The following is a 26,681-nucleotide window of genomic DNA, read 5'->3' as shown; positions in this document are numbered from 1 at the left end:
CTAGACAGCAAAACGAGACACAGGAATAGGAAAATTTTGTTCCTCTGATGTCAAAGGGTGATTTTCATACCTTCAGAAAATGAGTAGTTTAATGACAGAGTGTTTACAGTAATGGTAATTACAAAAATAAAACCAAGCCACAAAGGAGTTCTCAATCATGAGAACAATCTCAATCTCAACCACCTTTATAAAATAATGACAGCTCCTCCAAAATAAGTATGAGACTTTGCCTATGTGAGTGTGATGCTCTGTACAGGCTTAATAAAGCACATTAGTGGCCTATTAGAGATTCAGAGTTTTCACTTGCAATTTAGACTGATACATCAGAATACAACCTCTCAAGTCATTGTGACTAGTCCTATACAAAAGATGAAGCCCATATTTGAATAGCTATTGCATCAAGACACAGAGTAGAAAAACATTATTACAGACCACTTGTAGTTTCTTATGAATAGGAGTTTAAATGTCAATAAGCACTGATCACTGGGCTTGAGTATTACTATAGACCTTTACCATTTTCTGAATTAAAAAACCAATTGACATCAATTTCATATAAGCTCATGAATACCTAGGATTAAGGCTGTACTTTAGATTAAATGGAATGTTTTCCATTATTTTCTTGATTAGTACTGAGCAGATATTTTAAAAAAGGACACACATTATTAAGTAAAGGTAGGTATTTTTGGTTATTGTCAGAATAAAAGGAAACTTGTTTCAAGTAACTTCCAGACATGCCTTTCACAGTACTATTTTCTAAACTCCAAGACAGAGGAGGTGTGGCCACAAAAGCCTCACAGAAGTTTTCCTGATGTAGCATTTCTGCATATTAAGCAGCAGCTTACAAATACTCATTGAGCTCCCTGCTCCCACGCCTGATCTGTACAAAAAAACTGAAAAGAGAGACTCAAGACTGGCAGTTGTCCTTTCTGGAGACATTGAATGATGAATTTCTGCCCATTCACTCACAGTATTGACATGAGCTATTAACATCTCTGAAAAGTTTTCTGAGCTGACAAACACGGGGTATACAGAAATTCAAGGAGAATTTATTTTGTCTTCCAGAGAAGGTGTATATGGCAAAATGATTGCATGCATTATATATAAAGGGTCATTACAACCAATACCAAAATGATCTCTCTGCCCTTCAATCTGCTCACCAGGAAGAGACTACCTGTTCATAAAATCAAAGCCTTTTGATCTTCAGTCTATGATCTCTGTACCCTGCATTTTACTTTCTTTCTCAAAAAATATAAATAGTGGGATACTTATACCAGATTTGTTAAAAATTTAAAGTATGTTTGCAGGTGACAATGACAGAAATTTAAGAAAAATAAGTTGATTTGTTCTAAAGCCAACCTTTGTATGCTTTCTATAAGCAAAGTATACATTAATACTATTTTTTTCAAATTCTTCTAGAGCTACTGCTAATCAGTACTTCGGGAAGTCTGATCATGTAAGTAGATATACAGCCTTTGAAATACAGGATCTAGCCACTTCTACACAATAAAGGACCTTTAGTGAACTTGCTTTTTCTATAGCTTCCTACTTTATATTTTTCTAAACAGGCTACAAACTTGCTTAGATAGAAATCGATTTGCAGTAATAACACACTAGGGAGAGAAAAAGAGGAAATTTAGAAAATGTAAAAAATATGGTAAGAAAAATGCACTCCTTTGGCTACAACTTTTGTGCATAAAAAATGAATAAAGTATTTTCAAATATTATGAGTAAGGTCACATAAATAAGTACCAAAATTGGAAATATGAATCTAATGTTTACATCAGGTTTAACAGACACAATGCATTTTCTTCCAGTAAAACTGAATACTTTGCAAGTTTAAGATACTAAATTGAAAATATATTTTAAAAAACTATGTAAATTTAAAAAGTATCTGTTAACCCCATTAACACAGAAATATGTAAGACTATCAATAATTTTTTTCACATTTTAAACCCAAAGTTTCACTGTGAATATCAAGTTGGAATCAATTATAAATGCAATTACTATATATATATGTATATATATATTTGATTATAAAAGATGCAGAAGCTGTTGGAAGAAAAGAAAAGGAATGGAGAGAGGAACTTAAAAAAATTATTTAAAAATATGTTCAAAATTTTATGGTTGCTGTGTGGTCATGAAGGGAGTGAAAACTACAATTATACATTCTGTTTTAACCATACCTACCAATAAATGTACATTTATTACAACACAATCCTCTCATACCACTGTATTTTATGCAAGATTTCACTCCTTAAAATCCCAGGTGATAAAACTAGGTCAGCTACTTTCAGGAAAGTATCCCTGTTCTTGAACAGGAGCCTGAGGATGCAGGGTCACCCCATTCAGCAAGGGAAGGGTGCCCAGGAGTGGAACTAAACCTGTCTGGAAAAGCCCTGGGCACTGCTCTGAACAGCAGCAGCCCTGCAGTGCAACAGAGACCTTTGAAAGGGTTTCAGGCTCCGAACCCGACAGTCCTGACACCAGCGCAGAGAGCTGAGGCACACACATCTCTGGGTAAATTTAAGGCAAACTTGTAACTGGGTTCCTTCATTACTGCAATGATGTTACATGTACAGCATTGCAATAAGCTAGCAATATTGGAAACATATTTGGTACTAATATTTACATTACATTTTTAAACAACTGTGGTTTTTTAAAGTATTAAAAAAATCAGATTAATCAGTTTATTAAAAATGTCAAGATTCAGTACTAGTAGGTATTTAATTACAGTTAAAATACTTTAAAAAAATAATATCTCATAACCAAAAGCTCAAAATTCAGGTTTTACTTTCAAGAAATAACATATCATGTGCTGTAAAATTACCTCAATAATATAAAGAACTATATTCTTGTAGAAACAATATAAGATGCATTTAGCTACTCTGTTGTAATTCCAGGCTCCATGAACCAAGAGCAAGTTCTTCAAATACTTGAACTGCAAAAAACATGAAAAATGAAAAATGAACAAACATACAATTAAAACATACATACACAAATATTAACAATATTTTAAATTTTTTGTTGTAGTATTTTGCAGTGTAACGACTTACCTGAGCAATTGAGTAGTCTGAAGAATTAGCAGCCTGTAGACCTTCGTTCCCACTGATACCAACACCAACGTGTGCTGTTTGTATCATACTAACATCATTTGCTCCATCACCAATTGCTAGAGTTACTACCTTAACTTGTTTTTTAACCATTTCTACAACTTCAGATTTTTGAAGTGGTGATACCCTAAGGGATAAAAAAACCAATCAGGTTTAATACAGGACTATCAAATGAACTTTTAAAACATACTTTATTCTGTGAAAAGCTAATAAACCCAGGCCAATTAACATCCTGGTGAGTGATGTGGTGATGTTATTGCCCTTCAAGGGTATATGCTAAAAGCACATTCACAGAAAAATTCATAAGAAACAACATTACTGAACTTTGGACTACTTAAAAGCCGAAAGAGGATTCTATGTTGAGGATGTCACCTTACCAAGTGTGTTAGAGAGAACCGTTTTAAAATGTATTTTAAAAAATAAAGGAAAGAAAAATAATACAGCCTTCAAATTGTAGGTGGCTATGTAATCACATTATTCAGTGATCAGCCCAAAACATGCACAACTATTGGACTTCTAAAAAAGCTTTGTGGGATGAGTCCACAGCCTTGTGGAAAACCCTGGGTTGAAGGTTTCTGGGCAACAGCCCTTCCAAAAAATTCTATGGTCCATCTATGTGAAAAAAAATCTTTCTATGATCTTTTGGTACATGTTTTATTTGAACTCTGCTGTTGAGAATTGTACCAAGACTTGCTACAGCCAGCTTCTACAGAAGATTCCTGACCTGAATACTTCTTTTTCATCTCTTTAGCCTCTCAAGAGCAGTGCCTTATTTCCTTTTTAGACAATGTTATAAGGGCAGCTGGAAGATGGCACTATCACTGCCTCAAGTTCATGGTGAAACCAGTAAAAAATATTTTTCCTTCATTTTACTCACTCTTAGCTGTACATTTTTACTCCAGAATAACCCATTTAACATTCTTCTTGCATATATTACTCTGAAACCAATATAGAGTTGGAATTCAGTTAGCTAAAGTCTTAAAGCCAAACATCTGCTTGGAATTAATAACATACACAGATTTTTTTTTAAGATAAATGTCTACTGAATATTTCTCAGCATCATCTGTGCTACAGCTAGTCTTAGGAAGAATCCATTGGCAATAAATGCTTCTGCACAAGTCAATGCAGCCTGCAAACTTAAAAGAAAGTAGTGTAATTTGTAATTTTAGAATGAAGGAGAATTAAAGATGTTTACTGCCTTTATATGGATGAAGAAAGAACTTACATTTTTGTTAAGTCTGGATTTTATATATATTTAAATAATTTTTTAAGCTGATTTACCTTAATTAAAAACTACCATTTACAACTTTTTATTTTGAAGTTCATATGCAAGGAAATGAAGTTGGTACTGAAGACAAAGCATTTCACAGAAACAAATATTTTGGCAGAATTTTGACTTTTGGGAAACATGGGATGTTTAAATATGTTTACATTAAAACGCTGAGCCTTACGAGCAAGTATTTTAGTTTTAAACCTGTAGCCAATTTTCAAGCAACCACAAAATATTTCAGACATATATCTAGATATGCATTGAAACCAACCGACCTAGGTAAATTACAGAAGTGTAAAATGAAGAAATGGCAGAGAGAATACTACTAGAACTACTAGAAACTTTCATTTTGCACTTTGCTGTTTCTTTATAAGAACGCCAACACTAACAGTTTTATGTACAGAATACCTCTCAATGGTTCCCCAGTTCAACAGAAACAGAAAAATTACCTCTTCAAATGGCAAAAAACCATATTTTTTAATCAAGGAAAGAGAAGAAAAAGAAATATAGCTTTAAAAGATCAGTTCTACATGCATCTCCTGCTTGTTACTGTACTGAGCAAACTCAACCTAGCAGAACAAGCATAATACTCCAACTTACCTGTCAGAAAGACTACTGCCATTAGGAAGGTGTTTATGCACAGTATAAACTGTTTGTCAGAGTAACTTCTCAGTTTAGAAGATGGTAAAAACTTAGTTTGAAATTCAAACTGGTTCAGGCTGAAGCATGGCTACAAAGCTTAACCACAAAAACATTAATTTAAAAATCCCTTGGTAGCATGACATTGCTTTTCAGAAGGGATGGAAAGACTAGAAACCTGGTGATTATTTGGATATTGGAATATTACTTCTCTTTCTGTGTCCTTTTGCAAAGCAGAAAAATAGTTCCATTTTGAACAGATTTTTCAGATGAATCTGACTTATTTTAGTGGAACAATGGAAGTTTCTAGCTGTAATAGTTGATACTTACAGGAAAGGATGAAAGGGTTCATTGTATAAACAAACCTTATAATAATTGGGCATAATAATGCTTAAAAAAGGGATTCCTACCAGCTTTGGGTAAAAAAAGCACCCTGAGTAATAACTTTAACATTTTTGAGCACTTCTTATACAGTGTAATCCATATCTTACAGAAAAGCAGCATGTGGAGAAAGATCCACAGATGACTCCAGATATGCTAAAACATGTGGTTAACTGTAACATCAATTCAAGGTCAAGATTAGTGTCTCAACCTTATTGAGACTACTCTTAATGTATTACAAGTTATGTTTCTGGAAATATGCAATCTGAGTGACTCTGACAAGTACACTTGGTTGCAGACTGCCATACAGTGATATTTCACTTGAATGACTGTATTTCATAACTTCAGTTTATTTTTTGATGTCAATAAAAATAGCATGGAGAGAGAATAATGTAAATCTTACCTGCAACAAATAACAGCTTTACATGACAAAGCCAAGTCTAGGAAATACTGTCTTACTCCAAATGTCAAAGCATACTTCAGAGATTTACCATCAATGATGAGAGCAAAATCATTTTCCTTCCTTAAAGCATCACCAAGAGTACTGCAGTGATGGCTAAGTGTCTCTCTTGTTCCCTGTTGCACAAAAAATGATGCCCATTATTTTTAGTTCTTAATATTCTTAAATCCAAATTTTTCAGTTTGATCAGAAACACCTGCACTTTGGTTTTTGAGGAAGGTGCCTTTTGATTCTGCTATCAAATATTATAAAGTGAAAAGAATATTTGCAATAGTTGCACTATTAAAAAACACAGTAGAAATGTTGTGACTTGGATGGGTGCACTGTTTACTGGGTAAGAAGTGTAAAACCAGCATCTGTAGGTGCTGTTTTGACAGCCAGCTGAACATGAGCCAGGCCAATGGCATCTGGGCCTGTGTCAGCCATAGTGTGTGGCCAGAAGGACCAGGGCAGTGATTGTCCCCCTGTACTCAGCACTGGTGAGACCATGCCTCAAGTCCTGTGCTCAGTTCTGGGCCCCTCATGACAAGAAAGACATTGAGATGTCAGCAGATGTCCAGAGAATGGCAATGGAGCTGGGGAAGGGTCTGGAGCAGAAGGAGGAGCTTGGATTATGTAGCCTGGGACACTGCATGTCCATAAAGGGATTAGATTTGAGCAAGCTGTGTTTTAGGAAAAGCCACTGGTATGCAGTGGACATACACTACTATTTTAACAGCAGGGGAAGCTGTTTTGTTTAATGCCACTGTTCTCAGTGCAAGGTTTCAGTATTTTTCAGAAGAGTATGCAGATCAAGAAAAGCCAACCTCCCTAACTCCACAGAACCTATCAACATCTTTATACATCTTTAACAGCCAAGAGGCTATGCTTTAGAGACAAGGAGGAGAGGACTGCAACTCTTAGCAAAGATGCCAAATACACAAGTGCCATGACACTGGGATTATCTTCTTCAAGCTTTCTGGGCTGCTCAGTTCCTCTCATGATGAGGAAACTGGCAGAAAACTTCATAGTCTCTTGTTAAAATATTTGCAGAGAGCTAGTTTACTCTTATTTTTTGAACTGCCTCTCAGACTTCGTTCACCTACTGCTAAAAAAACCCCCATTATATTTGTTATCACCAAAACCAGATTTGCAAGTGACCAGTTTGCATGTACAAATACAGTGGGCATAAGATATTTGTATCTCCATGTACTCCATACTTTGGGCATGTAAGGAAAGGACCTCTCAATCTCTATACAATCTAGACACTCCAGTTTGAAATAGGGAGTACACTGCAGTTATCATTGCACCTACTACCTTTTATTCTTATACTATATTTATAAAAAATTGCTATAAAAATGTATTGCTTGATAGATATTTATTGAACTTTTGAATCACCACACTAGAAGTAGTTTATCTGCAATGCTTGTATGATGTGAAACTGCTGGCTTTGAGCCTGCATGGATGAAGTCTACTACATGGAATTTGTTTCCTCATAGTTGTGAAGTTCTTTTGTGTAGTGGCTGCACTGTAGTTTCAGTGGGTATAGACTGTTTTCCAGTTATTCAGTAACACTCTGTCACAAAGATCATACAGTCTTCCAAGCATAGAATACTAAAATTAAGAAAGCAACCCCCCACAACAAACATAAATAACATCCCCCCAAACCATGGTTTTGGCAGAATTTTCTGTTTGTCCAGATAAATAGACACTCCAAATTATTTTTTACACCACATTCACCATGATGTCTGGATATTTTAAGCAATAAAATAATGTTTCATTAACAGAGAACTTTAAAGATTATACTTACATCAAGAGAGCCTTCATTTATAACAATTAGTCCCATGTTCTTTCTCAAAAGTTTACAAGAGTGACCTGTTAGAAAGGATTTTGTTTTTAAAAATTAGTTTCACAAAGTCCATTACAATATAAAAAGGCATTTTTTCCTATAAACGAGCTACAGATAGAATTAAATATAAAATTTCCCTAGCTGAAATAAATGATAAAAATAATTCTACTTATTTTATATAAGTACATACAGTTACCAAGTCAGAACAGTTAGAATTTCCCTTGCTGTAACTTGCAGCTGTTCTGCCTTATTCAGAAGTGCTTTAAAGAGAGTTACAGAAAACAACAAACAGATCTCCCTAAGCCTTGTAAATTTTCGGAATGCAACTTGCATTTCAAAAATTGCATATATACACCTTTTCATTCTTTCTTTTATTCTTTGATGCATTAAAGAGGATGCATTTTCTGCACTAATGATGTAGGCTGCCTAGTCAAAAATATGTATCACCAGTCTTAATATAGTGGAAATATTGGTATTATGTGTATTGCCTCAAACCTGAAGGTACTGAGGAAAATAACCTTAGATCAACTGTATCATGTGCATATGGAGAGTTTTTTAGGATTAGAAATAATAACATCCAATAAAAAGGATCTATATGACTAAAGTAAGGCTTTATTTTGGACATGCATCTACACTACAGCAGTAAGTGCTGTTATGGTCACATGCAAAGAATATTAAATGTTAGAAACAGCTTTCATGTATAACTATTTACAGATACAGATTTATCATTGTTGAAATCAGTCTTCTTTACCATCCTTCATAATAAAAAGGAAAGAATAAAAATTAACTTTCATTTAGTTCACCTTTCTTGGAAAGAAAGAAAAATAGAGGAGGGAAACTAAGAATACTTACATTCTCTTAATATTATTCCCTCTCACTGTCAAAAGTCAATATATTCTTTTAAATTAATTTCATATGCTATAAAAAAGTACAATTCCCTATTTTTTCTCTAATGTAACTTTTTCTTCCTCTTAGTATTTTAACAGAGGCAGAATCCACCATTCCCAATCCTCACCCTATCACTGACTAAAAAATAATTTCACATTCAAATTAGCTGGTGTGACATATAATATTACTACTTTTTACAAGACAACTTTCCATTCTGAAAGAAATTTTAATCCATCAACTGCTATTATTTTTAAACCCATAACAAAGACATCAAATAAATACAAATATAATACCAATATTAATGGCAGTCTCTTGTTTGTCCCCAGTAAGTATCCAGATTTTTATGTCTGCTTTCATGAGTGTCTCTATGGTTTCAGGCACTTTGTCTTGTAGTTTATCTTCAATTGCTGTTGCTCCGAGCAGCTGAAGATTCTGTGAATATAAAATATTTCATACATACAGGGTTTTTTTAAAATTTAAATTCAATTTCAATGCTGCATTTATTTTATTTAACTCTCTGCATTTACAACAAGATTAATGCACTCTAAACTCATTAATCAGATTTGGTATCAACAAATAAAGAACTTCCACTTTATTCCATGAGCTTTAACTTAGATATCTGTGTGGCCTGACAAAACTGCACAGCGTGCCCACTCAAACTTTAACCAATTATTCTCTCAGTGGCTCAGTAGCTTGTTCAGCAACAGCTACCTTTTCCTGAGGAGTACCTCTGATTTCAAGGCTTCAGGAGAGCTAATACCACCCCTTCTCTCTTTTAATGATTTCTTTTCACTTTGAAAAAATCCTAAAACACCTGTAAATTTATCTTAGTATTTATTTATCTTTGATTTTAGCTTCCTATGGAGCAAATCCATACAGTTTTTGTGAATGCAGCCATTTTTATATTTCCTATCTCTATACCTTTAAAACTAGCTAAATGTTAAAGAAACCATTATACATCTAATATTATGCGATCCTGGTAGCAGCATGGCCTGCATACTACATCCTGAGGAAGTACTTGTGCACCTTATCTACATATTTGTAAAGGCAGCAGGGTTGTCCTGGCATTAAAAAGTAACACAGTTTCAAGTCTGTTTTGTCACATCCAGATAAACTGCTAAGCAGTATTTATTAGTGACTGAAGCTATATACCCTCACCTTTCTTTTTCATGAATTGAACACCACAGATTTGTGAGGCTCTGAATTTTAAGCAGCTTCATCAATCTAATCTCTTTTATACTTCCTGAGGAAAAAAAACCCCAAAAATATTCCCCCAAAATTTAAGTATCAAAACTTCAAGCACTATTGGTCTCATGCACTCCTTTTTCTAATAAATTTAATAGTCATGGGACCCTTTTTGGTTGAGGCAGGGAAGTCTTAACCTCATGCTTGGCTATTCCAGAAGCAGTGTTGCCAGAAACTTAAGGCTCTGCTCTTGTGATGTATCTGGGTTTAAGCTTGCTTTATGGGCCTTCAGTAAAACAGAGGCTGACAAAGTGGAACAAGTCCAACAGAGGGACACAGAAAACAGCTTAGGGCCCAGAGCACACCATAATAAGAACACCTGAAGAAGTAGGATGAGTTTAACATGGGGAAAAAAAGAAGACTAAGGGAGGGACTGCTTCTGTGAACTGAAGTTTGCAGAGCAGTCTTCCTTCTCCAAAATGTATCCCACACAGTGAAAAAGCAAGAGGCATGAGACACATTCTGCAGCAATAAAAATTTTAATTCAGAAGAAAGAAAAAAGACAGACTAAGTTGAGCATCAAAAAAAAATTACCTGCTGCAGCTGGGAAAACTCCCTCCCTGTGGATACTCTAAACTTCATCGAAGTGTTGGACAAGCAAAACTAGCCCTGCTTTAAACAGGGATTTGTGTCTATATGACTTCCTGAAGTCCCTTCCAATCTTGACTACTCCATTGTTCCAAGATCATTACATAATGAAGCAGATTTGTTTATCTGTTATTGCGGTTTTTTACACACAAGAAGAACTCTGAAAAAAAGCTTTCCAGTAGTTCAACCCATAATCGACACTTTCCAGCAAGGTAGCTACTTGCAGCAAAAACTTTGTCAGATTAATTGTTCCTTCATTTTGATTGTTTAAACTGCAAGGACTACCTGACACAACTGTCAGTATATCTCTACATTTGGTTTTTCTATTGAAGCGTTATTCCTCAACAGTGCTTCACTTTTCATGGTATAGAAAATAAGGACAATAATAAAGAACCCACTCTTCTGCTCATCCCTCTGCCCACCCCATCTTCCTCCCAACCAACCCAAACCCCAGAAAGCTACAACAAGCTGCACATACTTTTTCAATGAGTTCATAGCTCTCCTCAAGTTTGAGTACTCTGTTTTGTATAGCTGTAGAAGCACGGTGATAGACATCCAACCATTCCTGATAATCACTTTCTGAAATCTCAGCCACAGCAAAACACAGAGTTCTTAAGCCTGGAGAGAAAGCAGATAATGATTCAGTATTTCTTAGTCCCTTCCCTGATAGACCTGCAGTATCTTTTGAAAGCTAAAATTATTCTGTATTTTATGTATGCATATGCCTGATTTCAAATTACTGCTGCACATCTTGAAAAACTATTTAAATATACATAAAGTAAAAATGAACTATAAATAGAAATTTATTCAACAGAGTAACAGTTTCAAAGAAGCTGAATGTAATACATGTGATGTATTTCACTGGAAAAGAAAAGTAAATTTTTATGCAAGATTTGACTTAGTTTAAACTGTAAAAAACCATGAAGAAATCCCAACACTTGCTGAACAAGTATGTATGTTGAAACATTTAAAGTATACAATTGAATCGTATTACTGAGAAAAAGATTTATAAACATAAAAGTTGCTATGCTGGAAAGAAGTAAAGTTAAAATATATCAGCACAATGTTACAATTGCCCTTTTCAACCCTCCTCAATATTCTTAGGGAATTCCAGTTTGAAATTTATCATCTAGAAGCCAACTTTGAATCCCCTCATTTAACTTTCCCGTCTCATAGATTGTTTTAGCTTTCCAAATTCTTAAAATAAAATCATTATGTAACATTTGGCAATTTTACTTACCAATCTTTGAGCTGGTTGATATTATTAACAGATTTTTTCCTTCAGCAAAAATCTGAATCAAGCATTACAGCAAGAATTTGAGACAACATTATTTTAAGAAATATCTATTTTTTTGACCACACATTTTACACTCAATTTAAATAGCTAGGTGTGAATTTTCTAACAGGTCATTTTCACATATTACCAGATTTCTAGAGAATCTAGTAACTCCTTATATACTAGCCACAGTTTGCAGGCTAGTAGATTTAGAAGGGGGGCAGGCAGGATAAATGCAGTTACCCTTTGGTCACTTGCCCACTCTGCTTTAGGAGACAAACAGCACCACAAGCAGGGATAGTTAAATGTAACTTTTATTTGGTCACAGGTTTCTGGAGAATACAGCGCAGCACCAGTGGCAGTTTTGAAATTAGAAGAGGTTGGACATGAAATAATAAATGTGTCTTAGATGTAAGAGTAATTTAGTACCTTCAGGATAAAAACCATGTGTGATGTGGGTATTCTGACAACTAAACAGCATTAGGAACATGGTGTCTCACCATCTAGACTTAGAGGAATAAACTCGAGGCTGACAACTCCACTGATTTTTTTTCTCTGCATAATAAGGATATGCTAACAAGGTCCAAAGCAATGAATACAGGTGAAGGGGAGGAAAGGAATCTATGTCTGACTAATAGTGATACAATTTTCACAGTGCTTTCACCATATTTTCTGCAGACAATAAAATGAAGAAAAGAAATCCAAGTGTATGGAATGTCAGCAAATAGTTTTTTCAAGATATTTGCCTTCTCTTTTTAAATCACTGACTAATTTATATATATATATATTATTTATATATTATATATTTAATTTTTAATATGCTTCATTGTGATTTAAAAGAATCTTCCAAATAAAATATGGAAAACAAAATATCATTAAACCTGGTTGTTAACAGACTGGAACAACAGGAAAATTAAAGAGGATTTTTGTATTTATCCAAGCAGGCATTAACACTCCAGCTTAATAAATGCTTACATATAAATGCCAGCCATGCTAACCACTTCATTTTTGAACAACACACCAAGAGCAGGCAGCAAATGCCAAGTACATACTGTCCTGCCACATAAAAGGATACTCATGAGAAACTTTGCAACATAGTTGGCTGCAATTTAAATCTGAAGTAAAAATAAATACCAAATTTTTAATCAATTCCAGAGATATGTGATTTTTTTTAAAGATTGAATTTTTTGCTTTTTAAAAGGCTAGAAATTCACTCTTCTGAACAGTAAATCTTTTAATCTGTTGAAAAGAAGGTACAAAAAATATCTGAACAAACTTAATCCTATTGTATGTACAGTGGTTCTAAAGACATGGAATTTTTCACTTTTTATGTTGATTTATTTAGTTCAACTTGATGGCTAAGAAGTTGTACTACTGATGTAATGAGAATGGTAATTAAGAACTGGGTTGAAATTTTCACATCAATTTACACACGACAGAAGACAGTGATCTAATTTGGTCTTTTCTGTAACCAATATATACCTTAAGACCCAAACTAACTTCGCACCTAAGTAACTTTTTCTTGACTAATTCTGGTTAAGCCTTTCTAGAACCCCAATGTGTATCTGAGGCTCTGGGCTATCCCATCAGCCAAACTTTTTTGGGTATAGTTCTGCTTTCAGCTTTATTGTAAAATTTATTCTAACTTTTTTACTTTAAAATTCTTTAAGACTAACCAAGTGCTTCCTGCAGGGATCTTGATATGAAAAAGTAACAAAAGAAACAGATCTGTGACTTGTTTCTGCTGTCACTGATAGTACCAAGAGACTGAAGCTGCTTAATACACTAGCCAAAACTCTAAATTCCATGATAAACCAGAAGACAAAAGCTAGAAAAGTCGTATGCATAACAAAAAAATAATCTTTCACGATAACAAGAATATCTGGCCAGAGATCAGTTAACAAAACATAAGCATTGTTTCTTCGTTTCCTTCCCAGAGTAAGTTTATTTTTAAGACACATTAAAGATAATTTTAATGTTCTACTAGCAGTGTATTAGAAAAATAAAGAGGTAGAAACTCTGCAGTTCAGATTCCCATAACTCTTATAATTCTGCTTCCAACTCTTCTCTACCAATTCATTGATAAATTATAACACTATGATACTGCAAAGTACAGCACTATAATCCTCCTGAGATACTAAGTGGGTATGGCATTGAACATCTAGGAGCTGGGCAGAAATGTTTCTACATTCTGCTTTTCTCATCACATCTGTACTGTGAAATCCACTATAATTAAATAACTGACTGGCTGCTTGTAGCAATCATCTTAATTTCACAGTCTTTTAAATTTTACTTACTATTCCTACTGCACAAACCCTCACAGAGAGGTTCCCCACCTCTGGCAACTGTTTTGTAGAAGTGATTATTAAAACTGCAGACACCAAAACAAATGCTATGGATGCTGGCAATCCTCCTTACTGGGACTGGTGACAGAAACAATACAGCTAAAAGCTTCCTTAAAAGCCCTACACTAATAATTTCCAACCATCTTTACTTTGGCTACTTCTTCCTCTGTGCCCATCCCTACAGCATCACTGGGTATGGAACATGAAAGCAACCATGGGAAATGAGATCTTCACAGAAACAATGTTCTGAGTGTTTGCTCTCTGGAAAAATATGTTTTGGTTAAAAGATTTTACTGTATACTCTGGGGGAGTGTGGGTTGTTTTTTAGGTGTTTTTTTAAGCATGAAGTTATTACTGAAATTTCTTAGGCAGAGGAAGACTTTTCTTAAGAGGACATTGCTAAAATGTAATTTTCAAACATAACATGAGTAAAACACTTCAGTAAGACAAAATCAAAAAATGGAAAGTCGAGCAGTAACTGAATTTCGTGTTTATTTTTATACTGAATAGTATCACTCACCTTCTGTAGCAAACTGCTCTAGATGTTTTAAGGTGATTTCTTTGTATTTTGAACTTTCAGCAAGACGGTCATAAATTACAGTATCCTACAAAACAAATAAATATAGCTCAGAACACTTTAATAGAAAAATGATTTCTGTTTTGGGTAGACAATACAAATCATGCAGGAAAATGGCTGACAAATAGAACTGTATTATTTAAGCATCAAAAATTAATAGACATAATCTTATTTCAGAAGTTAAAGAAGGACTTCTTAATCCTCAGATTTTCTAAATTTACAAATTCTGCTATAATGCAGTCTTTTTCTTCTACATTTTTTGATGTTATTTCCCCTTATTTTGAAAAGTGCCCATAATGCTGTCCTCCTCTTTTAATATTATGCCCACAAAGTTAAATTAGGACTTCATAACTGCCATTCTCAGTTTTTTTGCATATGCATTATGATAAGGATACCTTCTCACAGGTCCTGCTTTAGGAAAATTTACTTCTGTGTAACATCAATGGTTGGTTAACACTCCCATATAGTCAGTTATGCTAGATTACTATCTCTATCCTACTGATCCATGCACTGCTACTCCAGCAAGTAATCCAACATGTTAATCCTTTTCTTGGGAATACAGAAGGAAGTAATTACTAAGAAACATAAAGGTATTAGTCCAGTACAAAGAACAGGATGAACAAGTCTATCATACCTTCATAGGCAGTTAGTAAAAAAAGACATTAACTAGTTCATCACAGTGAACAGCTACAGAGCAAAACAATGTAAATTGAAAGAGGTACATCAACATTCCTTCCCCCACATTTTCAATGTTTTGACTGCAGTTATTACAATCTTTTGCTTTTGTATTTTTATTGGTAGCATGTATTCTTTGTTACAGTGAGAAAAGAATAAAACTCACAGCTCCTTTGCAGTAGAGTCTTAACTTCCCTGACGGTGTGCGAACTATCACTGACATTCTCTTCCTAGTGCTGAAAGAGAAATACATTCTCCATATAACGTGGTTCATAAATACAAACATTTACCAATATTTTACCTAATAATATCAATATATATCTTATATTACACACAGAATGAAAAGTCAATACTATCAATTCTGAATTATGTTCTCAGCTGACTGGGATGGAAAACAGTTTTAATGTCTACCAATTAAAATTAATGCAATAATTTCTGTGCATACTTCTGTAGGCTTTTTTCCCATTAAAATGGTATCAAGAATTTTCACCTTCATCTAAATACTGTATGACAAAAAAGCACCTTAAAGCACAAAGCACTTGTCACCAATATCATAAAGAGGCAGTGTATCATGGACTGTTTCATTTTTTTTCTTCCTTCCCAGCCAGCCAGAATCGCTCATGCACTGTACTGTGCTGCAATCCTATTACTCTTATCCCAGAGTTTCTTTTATCACACCAAGTTTTCAGTATGCTAAGAGCTGGAAAGGGGCTGGACTAATTTTAACTACTATCTGGTTCTCAGTTGTTAATAAAATCCAAGTTATTTTTTCTTTTTGTCCTCAGAACCGAGGTAGAAATTGGAAGAAAACATGGAGAAGACTGTCACGGTCTGCTTTCTGTCTTCTTCCCTTTGAGGTTTGCCAACAAGCATTCTTTAGGTGCAAAATCATGTCCTGTCAAGATGTGTATTTATATTATAAGTCTTTCAAATTTCAACTTTGTAAATAAATCTACAGAAACTATTCAGGGAGCAAAACACTTCTCATAGAACATTTCACAGTAGAACAGAGATGGAAATAAATGGTCCTTTAACAATTTTGGTTCCTTCTGGAACTGGATCCCATTTATACATCATCAAAGAGCATTACTGTATGAATGGTTCCTGAAGTTCAGACTCCCATGGAAAACATCCTGTAAATGGAATGTGGACATACGTGAAGGAAAGAAATTTATAATTATAGGTGAAGTAACTGGCTGAGGAATATCTTCAGGAAAACATTTTCTAATTCCACCTGGGTGTGCACTCTGCTTCAAGTAAAAATGTCTGAACAGCAATATTAAATGACGTTGTTACTGTGAATATTGCACAAAAGTACATACAAAGCCATTAACTACTGCAACTTCTTTTCCATTTCACCTCTAAACCTCAGATAAGTAGAATTCCAAAAAGCTTTAGACAGTGTCTAGTTGAATCTACTTAGACAACACTGGAGAAATTAGGATCATCTAAACTACAGCATAGCTGCCTAAAACAAAAGCAAGTCTCAGATCCACATTGATTCCAGCCAAGACTATCCAGCTTCTGCTGCTTGAATTCATTACACTTACCTGAATGTTCAATTCAGAAACAGTGAAGGAATTACAGTAGGTTAGGGGGTGTATACAACAGTAATTTGATCTATTTACCCTTGACAGGTAAAGAGATTACAGTAGGTTAGGGGGTGTATACAACAGTAATTTGATCTATTTACCCTTGACAGGTAAAAACTCAGCAGTTTTGTACTTGTCTTGCAATACCAGAAGATTGCAACCCTGAAGTCCTGTATGGAGCTGCATATCATTCTACTGAAGGTGTATCAAAGAATAACCAATGACTTATTGTAGCATTCTGAAATTTTAGCTATACAGACAGATATTGAATCTTGACTGACCTAAACTTTCTTAGTAAAACTGCAATAAAGCTAATGACCAAGAGTTACTCTCAAGGACTTCTAACTTCTAAAAAACCTTTTTATGGCAGTGACAGTTTTAATTCCTTTTCCTGGTGAACTACAGTAAGCCACTAAATTGCACTACTACAAATAACTGTCATTGTGAGACTGCTGTTTTGTTCTGCTTGCTCTCCATAGAAGCAATGTGAGCAGCCATAAAGATGACCTGGTTACAACGGGAAAAATACTGAACAGAAGATGTTTGCTGAATTAGTGACAGAAAAAATGTCTGCAAGCCTAGAAATTGGAGACATCCTGAGATACCATCAATATGCACAAAACTGTAACTAGAATTTTTTGTCTGGAAAAGGCAGAAAATATAAGTAATTAGGAATTGACAAAAATCTGGAAAAATAAAAATTGGTCTAGGAGAAAACAACACACCATCATCTACTGGTGATCCCAAGTGAAATACAGAAATTAACAGCATCTACTGATTGCTGAATGTGGTTGTCTCCTGAATTTCCTTATGTCTGCGCCCCACACTTAATTTTATCCAACACAGAGCCTCTTAAGAGCCAGCCCCAACAAATCCTCCTCATCCTCACCCCCAAGTGCTTGTATACCTTTGCTAATTCCTTTGCTAACAGCAATTTTTAATAATCTGCAATTAAAAAGAAAAAAGTAGGTAAAAAACCCCCATGTCCTTGTGTGCTATGGAATCCTGCAAACCCATTGTTCTGATCTCTATGGACCTGCAGACTGGGTAACCCCTTGGGCTGTTACTAAGAGGCAGAATAGCTGGTAATTCCCAAGGAGTTGCAGTGGAATCATAAATAGATAGAAACCAAGTATTCCTAAAAATTTTACTTCTGTAACATGCTTCTCTGTAAGACTGTCCTATCAAATCTCGATGCTGTTGCACTCTACTTGCAGAAGAGTCTTAATCTAGCTGGTACTGGAAAGCGGTGAGGAACTCATTGGCATTTTTTCTGGGAAAAACTTGCAACACCTGCAAACTCTTAACAGTTTATTCAAAACAGATTACTTCTCTGAAGGTACATGCTCCAACCCATACAAATAGCATTGTTTTGGAGCCAGAATTTCTCTTGCTGTGGAACACGGGTGACCTCTAGTGCTTCCAACAAGTCAATTCCAAGCACAGCTAAATATTGCAGAATAACAATAATATCTATTAAAACTGAATACTTAAAAAAATTCTGGGATTAGTATCTACCAAAAAACTTACACCTCCAAAGGCTGAGATTTAAAAGCAATTCTCTCACCTCCATAAAGCATCACTGTTTAAATGACAATTTTAGACTTATGCAGAATTTTTTAAAAAATCGATTAAATCAAGACAAAGATCAAAACCAGAAACAAAGTAGCAATCCTTCACTGCTACTCCAGAAACACAGTACGAACTTTCACAGAAGTCAAATTAACAGCAATGCACTTTGTAATACATACTTGCTAACTTTTACAAGAAAAATAAAATGCAAGCAATGCCTGCAAAAAAAATGAAATCATTACATAAATCTAAAAAATTCACCCATGTCCTCTACAATATTAAAAAACCCCATTAATTATAAACAGAATTAAAATACATTCAAAACTATAAAAATTACTTTCTGTTGACTCTTTCATTGTTTCGTATTATTATTGCTGTTACTATAACTACAGGCAACTACTCTGATTTCACACAACTTATACATCTTCAGTCTGTCTCTCATGAATTGGACTGTTTTATTTTTTCTCTCTTTTTTTTTGGAGTTTGTTTTTTTTTTTTGTTTTGTTTTTAGCTAAGCTTAAGGGAAATACAATACGACAGGAAGAAAAACAACAATCACTTTCCACAGGCACAATTAGAGTAATCATTTTTAGAAAAAAAGGAACTTCCTCTGCATGCAAATGTCTTCCTTATCCTGTGCCAAAGTAAGCAATAGGCCTACACAACCATTTAGAACACAGGCAGCATACACAGATACAATATAAACAGCTCTGCGTAAGAATTGAAACTGCATCCATAATTCTTATGGGTACATTTATAACTCGAAGAACTTTACTATAAAATTTTTACTGAAAGAAAAAGATGCGACAAATTCATATCCCAAGTAAACCAACTGGTCAACTACTGTAGTGATGCTGCTCAGAACATAAGGAATCTCAGTCTAGAGTATTTAAAAAAGCCATAATTATAAACGTATATTTAAGGTCAAATGCAAGTTTTAATTTAGTAGTAATGATAAACACACTTAATTTTTGATAAATCATATAATGTCAGGGGTTTCAGAAATACATTTAGAAGTTTGAATACTTTCCTATATAATTTTCCACAGATTTTTTTTAAAGTTTTGATATCAAAGGTTTTTTTAATCTTTGAGCAAAGGCAAAAGTGAAAAATACATGTCATAATTAGACATCAAGAAAAAAAAAAGCCTCCAAAAATGTTTTACAATTAACCAGGCAGTGTAATCTTAATCATGTACTCTGCTTTGTCTGTAGTGTGTTTACATATTACACAAGCTACACAACCTGCATACTTTACCTGTAAAAATATAAAAAAAGCAAGCATTTTTATCCATGAGAGGAGTCTAAGTATTTTCACAAAAAGACACCAAGTACAAATTTACCTTGTAAATTCCAGGACGTTTAGCAGTTCATATCTCTCTTCCTGTCCCAACTGAAGAATAAAAAAACAAACTAGAAGGGTAAGAATTTAAAAAAAAATCTCGAGTAAAAGAACCAAAACCAACCAAACAACATGTTAATACAAATGTATCATAATGCAATTATTCAGATTATTTAAACTAAAGCATAAACAAATACAGTAAATTGTAATGCTACTCCAAAGTACTTACAGATTCAATGATTACTGAGTCAGGTGTCCTTCCAGTGAACACAAAACGAAGATTCCTGGCTGCTCTGACTAATGCTCCTTCATCTGCAGCAAGTTCAACAGTTATTTTACAAATGTACCAGAAAACTGTTAATCATGATTTAATCAACACAGTCCCGGCTTTTCTACTTTTCACTTCCTCTTTCCTTTATGGATTTTAAGATTAAATGTGCTGCTGGAGAGAACTCTTTGTTTCTCCTGTGAAAACTGATGAATGGAGTTAACAGTTCAGAGAAAATTAGCCCTGAAAGCAACACACCTCTCAGCTCAATAATGAGAGCACCCTCCTCAAAGCACCTAGGTTAGCACTTTCCTCAGGTCACTGGATAACGTACAGTGCTCTTTGTTTAAATTCTGCTTTGGAAGAGAAGAGTGGTAAGTCACTGCTGTAAATAACAGGCAACTTCAATGTCTACATTCAGGAAACCAGCAACCATATCTCCAACAGTGATCAGCTGTCTCCAAGTGGCTCAGGATGTCAGAATGGAGTTTGCTTGCAATGCCCAGTAAAACACTGCCATGACACAGTTAACTTTATTTATGGCACTACCTCTGCCCTTGTCTTTCAGCTGTTGAAGGACAGGATGCACAAAGGTAGCCACCTAGAAGCTGGGGAGCCAAGGAAGAACCTCTGCACTTGAGGTAATTTTTCCCATCATAATTTGTAACACATTAGCTCAGCAGAGCTGAGTGTATTTTAATCATTCTGCCTTGCTTCATCATTTCCTGAAATCAAAAATTGTCTATGATCCACAATAGGCTAGGCTTGAAAGAGACCTTCTGCAAAATAATATTTTCTCAATCCTAATAGAATTTATCACAACTTCTATCCTATTAAAAACATTTCTGTTTTGATTACACAGTCTCTGTTTTAAATCAGTATCATGGTTACCAAGTACAGAATAGGCTTATAGCATAAGGAAGGACAGCAATTTTTTGTCCTGGTTTGATTCTTATTTACTTCTGAGCACTTCCTTTAGAACTCCACAGCAATCTGAAAACGCCTCAGCAGTGCTGAATGGTTACTAATTCTTTGCCCTCACACAACCCACATAACACTGAAATATATTTTCTAATGAAAATTTTAAAAAGTCTAAATCCTTTTTTACAAAACTTATTTTAGCTGATACCAATGAGTTTTTGAGGGGTAAATTTGGTTTTTTTAAAACTTTGGAAGATTCTTCAAAAAAAAATAAACTGAGGAAAATTTGCTTGTTGAGTTGACAGAATATGTTCACTGAGTTATTTGAGTCTCACCTGGAGATGCTGCTTGATATATAATTTTATCACCTTCTCTTTCTGGAACTGCTGTATGACATACTGCCATCATTGTCAAGAACTCACATATTATAGGTGCAGTTGGCTAAGAAAAAAAATAGGTCAGAGTGTGATTATTTATTTAAGCAATAAAAAACCAAAATGTAATAATAGATATAGACAAATAATAGCCCAAAAAAATTTAATGAAAAGTACCTCTTTTCTTTAAAAACTACCTGTAAACTAATTTCAGCATGCAGAGTAACTTCTTTCTGCCGTACTTACATACTGGATATATAAATAGAATTTAGTGGCATTTGCTATCATAACAATCAAAATTAGATAACCAGAAACATGGCACAGTTCAAATAATTACTTTTTAGGGAAGTTAAGTATGAATGGTGTATTGAAAGAATTTTACTTTATTCACAGAAGTCTCTTTGGATGTCATAATTTTTACCAAAAAATAGTCTCTTTTACTTTTTGTCTAGTACTGTATTTGTCAACATTTTTGAGAACCTTTAGAATGATGTAGCAAACAAAAATCACATGGAAAATGTTGCAAGATCAGACTGCTTTTAAAGATGAATATATCAGGCACTTCAAAGTGTAAAAAGTGGAAACAATTTAAAATTATTTAGTCAAAAGAGGGGAAAACAAACATAAGTAGAACAGTTAATTTGGGTTGACAAATACAGCTAAGAACTTTATTACTACAGCTGGCATTTTGCAAGAAGAATGAACTGGTGTAAAAGAAACCCCAGCATTCCCTGTAAATGAGCTCAAAGCAGCAGCTGCTACCTCAGCTGAGGGTTTCTTACGGTATTTCAGTTTTGTATTTCAGACTAAGAATAACATTGCATTTACTCTATAAAATGCAATAATCTCTAAAAACCTAATTTAATTCTGTAGTGCAGAAACACTAATGGCAGCAGGTTCTTATTCTCTTCCACTGATGGCCCCCAAATCCTCTATGATGTATTCACAAAGCTGAATTACAAATTCTTTTCTGAAGCACTTCAGAATACATTTAAAATACAGTGTTGAAACCTCTCTTTGAATGTGTACCTGAATTTTTAAGATGCATACAAACACATTTATATAGCATGCTTATATTATATATACTTAATAATACATATCTACCAGAAAACTTTGAAGATTCAACAATTGCACACCAAGGACACTTCAACAACAGCAGTAACAGCAGATGCCTCTTTCCAACTATGCCACTCTCCCTGTTCCTAGCACTGTAAATATAAATGGCCTGTGCAGGTAAGTATAAGAGTCCCCTTTGCTTTAAATACACTTGAGAACTGTTCTCAGATGTCTACCATTAAAGACTGCCCCTCTGGTAAGAAAAAGATGCCTCACTGTCTGTCAGTTAAACTGGAACTAGCCTCCTGCAAGGACAAAATTTAAGAAAAGAAAAGAGAATTTACTTTAACTCTTCAAAAAGAGAACAAACAGTTACACTGTTTAAAGTAGGTGTTGGTTAGGACTAGGTAAAAAAATCTCTTGCACAAACAAAAAGCAGAAAGTGGTAATGATGGTACTGTTTCTTAATCAGATAATAAATAACTTGTTATTTTCCTGAGAAATGTACTGTCTCTTTGGGGCAAATATAAGTCTCCAAAATGCCTCCTTCATTTCATCATCTAAAGAGCTAACCTTATGGAAACATGCACATAAAACCAATGCATACAGTTAACTCCTGACTCCTGTCCAAGCCCAGGTAAGTCATGTCAGGATGTACATTAACCTGGCTTATCCTGAAAGCTTTAACGGCTGCCATGATATCACCTGAACAGCAGGAGTACCAGTAAAACACCCAGAGAAAGAAGAACACAAGACTACTTCAAACTCACAACATCTGAACCAGAGCATCAAAACAAAAAAGGAGAGAAAATAAGGGTTAGATCTAATTAACATATATCAGCAACAATTACAAAAGTATTCATGATCTCATGCTGATTTCATATAAATACACAATTTATTTGTTTTCCCTCAAAGGACATAATCTTTTGAATTATTTTGAATTTGGAAGCAATGGTTTCGTTTCACCAAACAATGACAATTATTTCTATATAACTTACGTGGTTGTTTTGAAGATTCTCCAGTAATGATATGTCACTAAATGTTTTTTCTTCTCCATTTTGTGGGCCTTGCCTAGAAATAATTGAGTAAAAAAGAGATCACTCTTAGCATGATTTTAACAGTTTATATACAAATCATCCAAACACAAATTTTGGGCTATAGCTGCTGCAATTAAGGCCGCAATCACACATTTTGAGAAAAAGAATTTAAAAGGTAATTGTCTCACATTTCCAAAGTTTATTTAATTTCAAGAAACCTTGGTTGATATAAATACACTTAAATCCAGCAAAGTCTTTCTGCTGAATTCAGGTAATGAAGGATGAAGTAAAAATATATCCACAATGTAAAACTGAGGCTTCTTGTCCTCTGATCCCTAGAATGAGATTATAAAAGGGGCACAAAAAATATATATGCCCAAAGAGATCACAGTTCATCAAGAAATTAGCAGTTTTGGGATAAGTTTATAAATGTCTGCAGGAAAGCAAGCCTGGAATCCGAAAGAGGTAAAAAATGAGTTCAGACATCAGAGAAGTCTGCATGCAGAGAATTTGCTTTTTATTGCTTATGATAAAAAAGGAACAGATGAAATTGAAAAATAAAGAAGACACAACAACAGTGGTGAAGCATGGACTTAAAAGATGCAAGGAGGAGATAGTGCTGGAGAAATAAAGTCATACAATAACATCTCCCAAATTGCACAAATATTTTGGATGAATGTGAGACCTCAAATATGTAGATACTTCTAGGAAGATTTGTTACTGCAGCTGACTACAGCTACAGTCTTAATACTACAGCTAAGTATTAAGACAATATAGATGACTGGATTTGAGTAAAACAAAACAGTGCTGAAAAGTGAATCCAGTTGAAGGAATTTTTTTTCTCATTTACTATGGTTCTTGCTTTGGATTACATGGTCTTACAAAAGAATAAATACATTTGGTGATTTAACTTGAAGAATAAGCCATATACATCAAAGGCAGTCTAAAGATTCTCTATGAAAACCAAAAGTGAGCTGTTTCAGTCCTGCAGTAACTACCATGGAGGAATATAAAATGCAGAGCCTCCTCTATACCACCACGCAAGGACTACTTTTTCTAACTCTGTAATTACAGTGAAAAATTTGAAGCATTCCTCTTCACCAGGACTTCTTTTTTGAATGCAAAGCAAATAGATCTTGAAGTGCCAAATATTGACACCTTCAGACACATTATATTTGTCTAGAGCCTTAGCTTTAAGCTTTGTTCACTTAAAGCTTTCTGATATAAATTTTCCAGATTCTCAGTGCTAAAATACAGAAAAAATATGGTGCAAGTTTTAATGAAGTGGAAAAAAATTCTTTCTAATACAAAAAAAAAGATAAAAAAGATTTGGGAGTTAGTATATTAGTCATGTTAGGGCTAGAAATGTTACTGGCACAAGGAGATTTTATCAATTGCAATAGATTTGCACACCCAGAAATTTCAAGTATCATATTTTCTAAGTATTTCTAATATATTCTTTGCCTATAGGGTTTGGGTTGGTTTTATTTTAAACTTCAGATATCAGTTCAGAACAGTTCCAACAGTTTTAAAGTGTTCAGATATCAGTTCATCCATTTCAGATGTGTTCATAGAGATATTTATGTGAATAAATATTTATTCAAAACCAGTCTTTTTTCATGAATGGCTTATAAGCAAGCATGCCTCATTTCATGTAAGCACTGCATTGTTTTAATGAAATTACATGTATGCAGTTAAGCAAACTTATGCATCTTTAGGAAACATTTTCCTTCTACATCAAATGATATTAAGGTCAGGTAAGATTTTAGGGTATGCATGTGTACTACATTTTATGTGTTGCAGGAGGAATTTTTCTGGCTTTGCTTTGTTTTTCTATCCAAACAAAGAATTATTAATTCTAATTTAGTCAAGTTTTTTTTTTCCTTCAAACGTTTTCAACAAAAGATGACAAACATTCCAATTTTGTGTGACATTGTCTTGTTGTCACTTCCAACGAATAGAATAGTGATAATTTAAAGACTGTAAAAGACATTTCTTTCTCTGATGTATCTGAGCTTACTTTGAATGGTATTGCAAATATTTAGTGTAAGAAAGTATGATGGACAAACACAAGGCTTCATGTAGATGACTGCAGAAAGGAAGCCAGGACTTTTCTTTCCTGAAGTCCCCATTAAGACATTAATGTTAGTCCCAAGTGTATTTGGGTGCTCTAACCTCAGTTCCAGTTAAGAACTATGTAGTGCTAGTATTCTAAAACTATTTGGAGGAAGTAAAATAGCAACAATAACATTACATATTTTTCACTCTCAAATATGGATTTTTAAAAAAACACATTATTGATTATTACTAACATATTACTGACTACCAGTAGAAAAGTGTGATTAAAGTTACCACAGTACCAGATATATAATAAAAGACAAAACTTTCTCTCCAATTAATAGTTTTGAATTGCACCAGGACTGTCAGTATAATGACTGCACTATATTTCAGGGACCCAATTAGAGATTCTATTCCATGAAACCTAATGCCATAGAATTTGGATGGCATAACTTTGTGTAAGATGGTCAGTCTGCCTGAATTCAACACTGAATTAACTTCTGAGCAGTAACCTATCTCACATTTAGCTCCATCTCTAAATATATTGCTCAGTATTTTTAAACCTGAATCTTCAAGAAACAGCAGAAACTAAATGATTTTTAGAGCTTACCAATCATCTGAAGGAACACTATAATCCTCAGGCTCAGGGCAATGGCTGCACAAGAAGCAAGGGAAAAATAGAACAGGGAGAGGAGAAAGAATCACAAATGCTAAAAAATTGGATCACGTGTTAAAATAGTAGTTAGTTAATAAAACAAAATTATCAGAAAACCCTGCTTTGCAACTATTTTGCTAGTGCCTAGATTGCAATGATAATTGCAAAAACACGGTCTTTCTATTGAGACTTTGTAAACTATAACAAACCAAGTTTTTGCAAGTCTCCGTCAGGCTTTTTTTTTGTAACAACATTAAACAGGGTAAATGATGGCAAAACCATGCATACTGAAGTTGCCTTACAGCAGAAAGCCTGTGGTATCTGTTCAACTTTATTTTTGTTCCTCTTTGCAAAAAAAAGATGTCGTGACAGAAGTGATCCTGTCTCTTCTAAGTAACATTTTATAGTCACAAAAAGCTGACTGAGTTGTAGATATTTTCAGGTGTAAGTTCATTTTAACTACAGTATTAATGCATGAGTACATATGGACAGGCAGAGGCACACAGATGAAGAAATATATAAAAA

General features: G+C 34.3%; 1 protein-coding gene across 6 annotated transcripts in view; it reads right to left on the bottom strand.

Moving 5' to 3' along the window:
- The window catches only part of ATP8A1 (ATPase phospholipid transporting 8A1), a 95,828-nt gene that overhangs the window by 34,809 nt on the left and 34,338 nt on the right, over positions 1–26,681 (bottom strand). For 5 of the 6 annotated variants that reach the window (XM_030239043.2, XM_030239045.2, XM_050973638.1 and 2 more), the window contains 13 exons: positions 26,112–26,156; positions 23,405–23,477; positions 21,312–21,417; positions 20,017–20,099; positions 19,789–19,838; positions 15,449–15,518; positions 14,551–14,635; positions 10,888–11,027; positions 8,870–9,008; positions 7,650–7,714; positions 5,804–5,976; positions 3,054–3,237; positions 2,828–2,938 (listed from right to left, as the gene is read on the bottom strand). In XM_030239043.2, the coding sequence (XP_030094903.1) occupies positions 2,828–2,938; positions 3,054–3,237; positions 5,804–5,976; positions 7,650–7,714; positions 8,870–9,008; positions 10,888–11,027; positions 14,551–14,635; positions 15,449–15,518; positions 19,789–19,838; positions 20,017–20,099; positions 21,312–21,417; positions 23,405–23,477; positions 26,112–26,156 (1,324 nt within the window). The remainder of the gene's footprint in view (positions 1–2,827; positions 2,939–3,053; positions 3,238–5,803; positions 5,977–7,649; positions 7,715–8,869; positions 9,009–10,887; positions 11,028–14,550; positions 14,636–15,448; positions 15,519–19,788; positions 19,839–20,016; positions 20,100–21,311; positions 21,418–23,404; positions 23,478–26,111; positions 26,157–26,681) is intronic. The other variant, XM_030239047.2, reaches the window with a different exon arrangement.

The sequence above is a fragment of the Serinus canaria genome, chromosome 4, assembly GCF_022539315.1.
Source record: "Serinus canaria isolate serCan28SL12 chromosome 4, serCan2020, whole genome shotgun sequence".
Taxonomy (NCBI): Eukaryota; Metazoa; Chordata; class Aves; order Passeriformes; family Fringillidae; genus Serinus; species Serinus canaria.
This window is presented reverse-complemented; position numbering and strand designations above follow the sequence as displayed.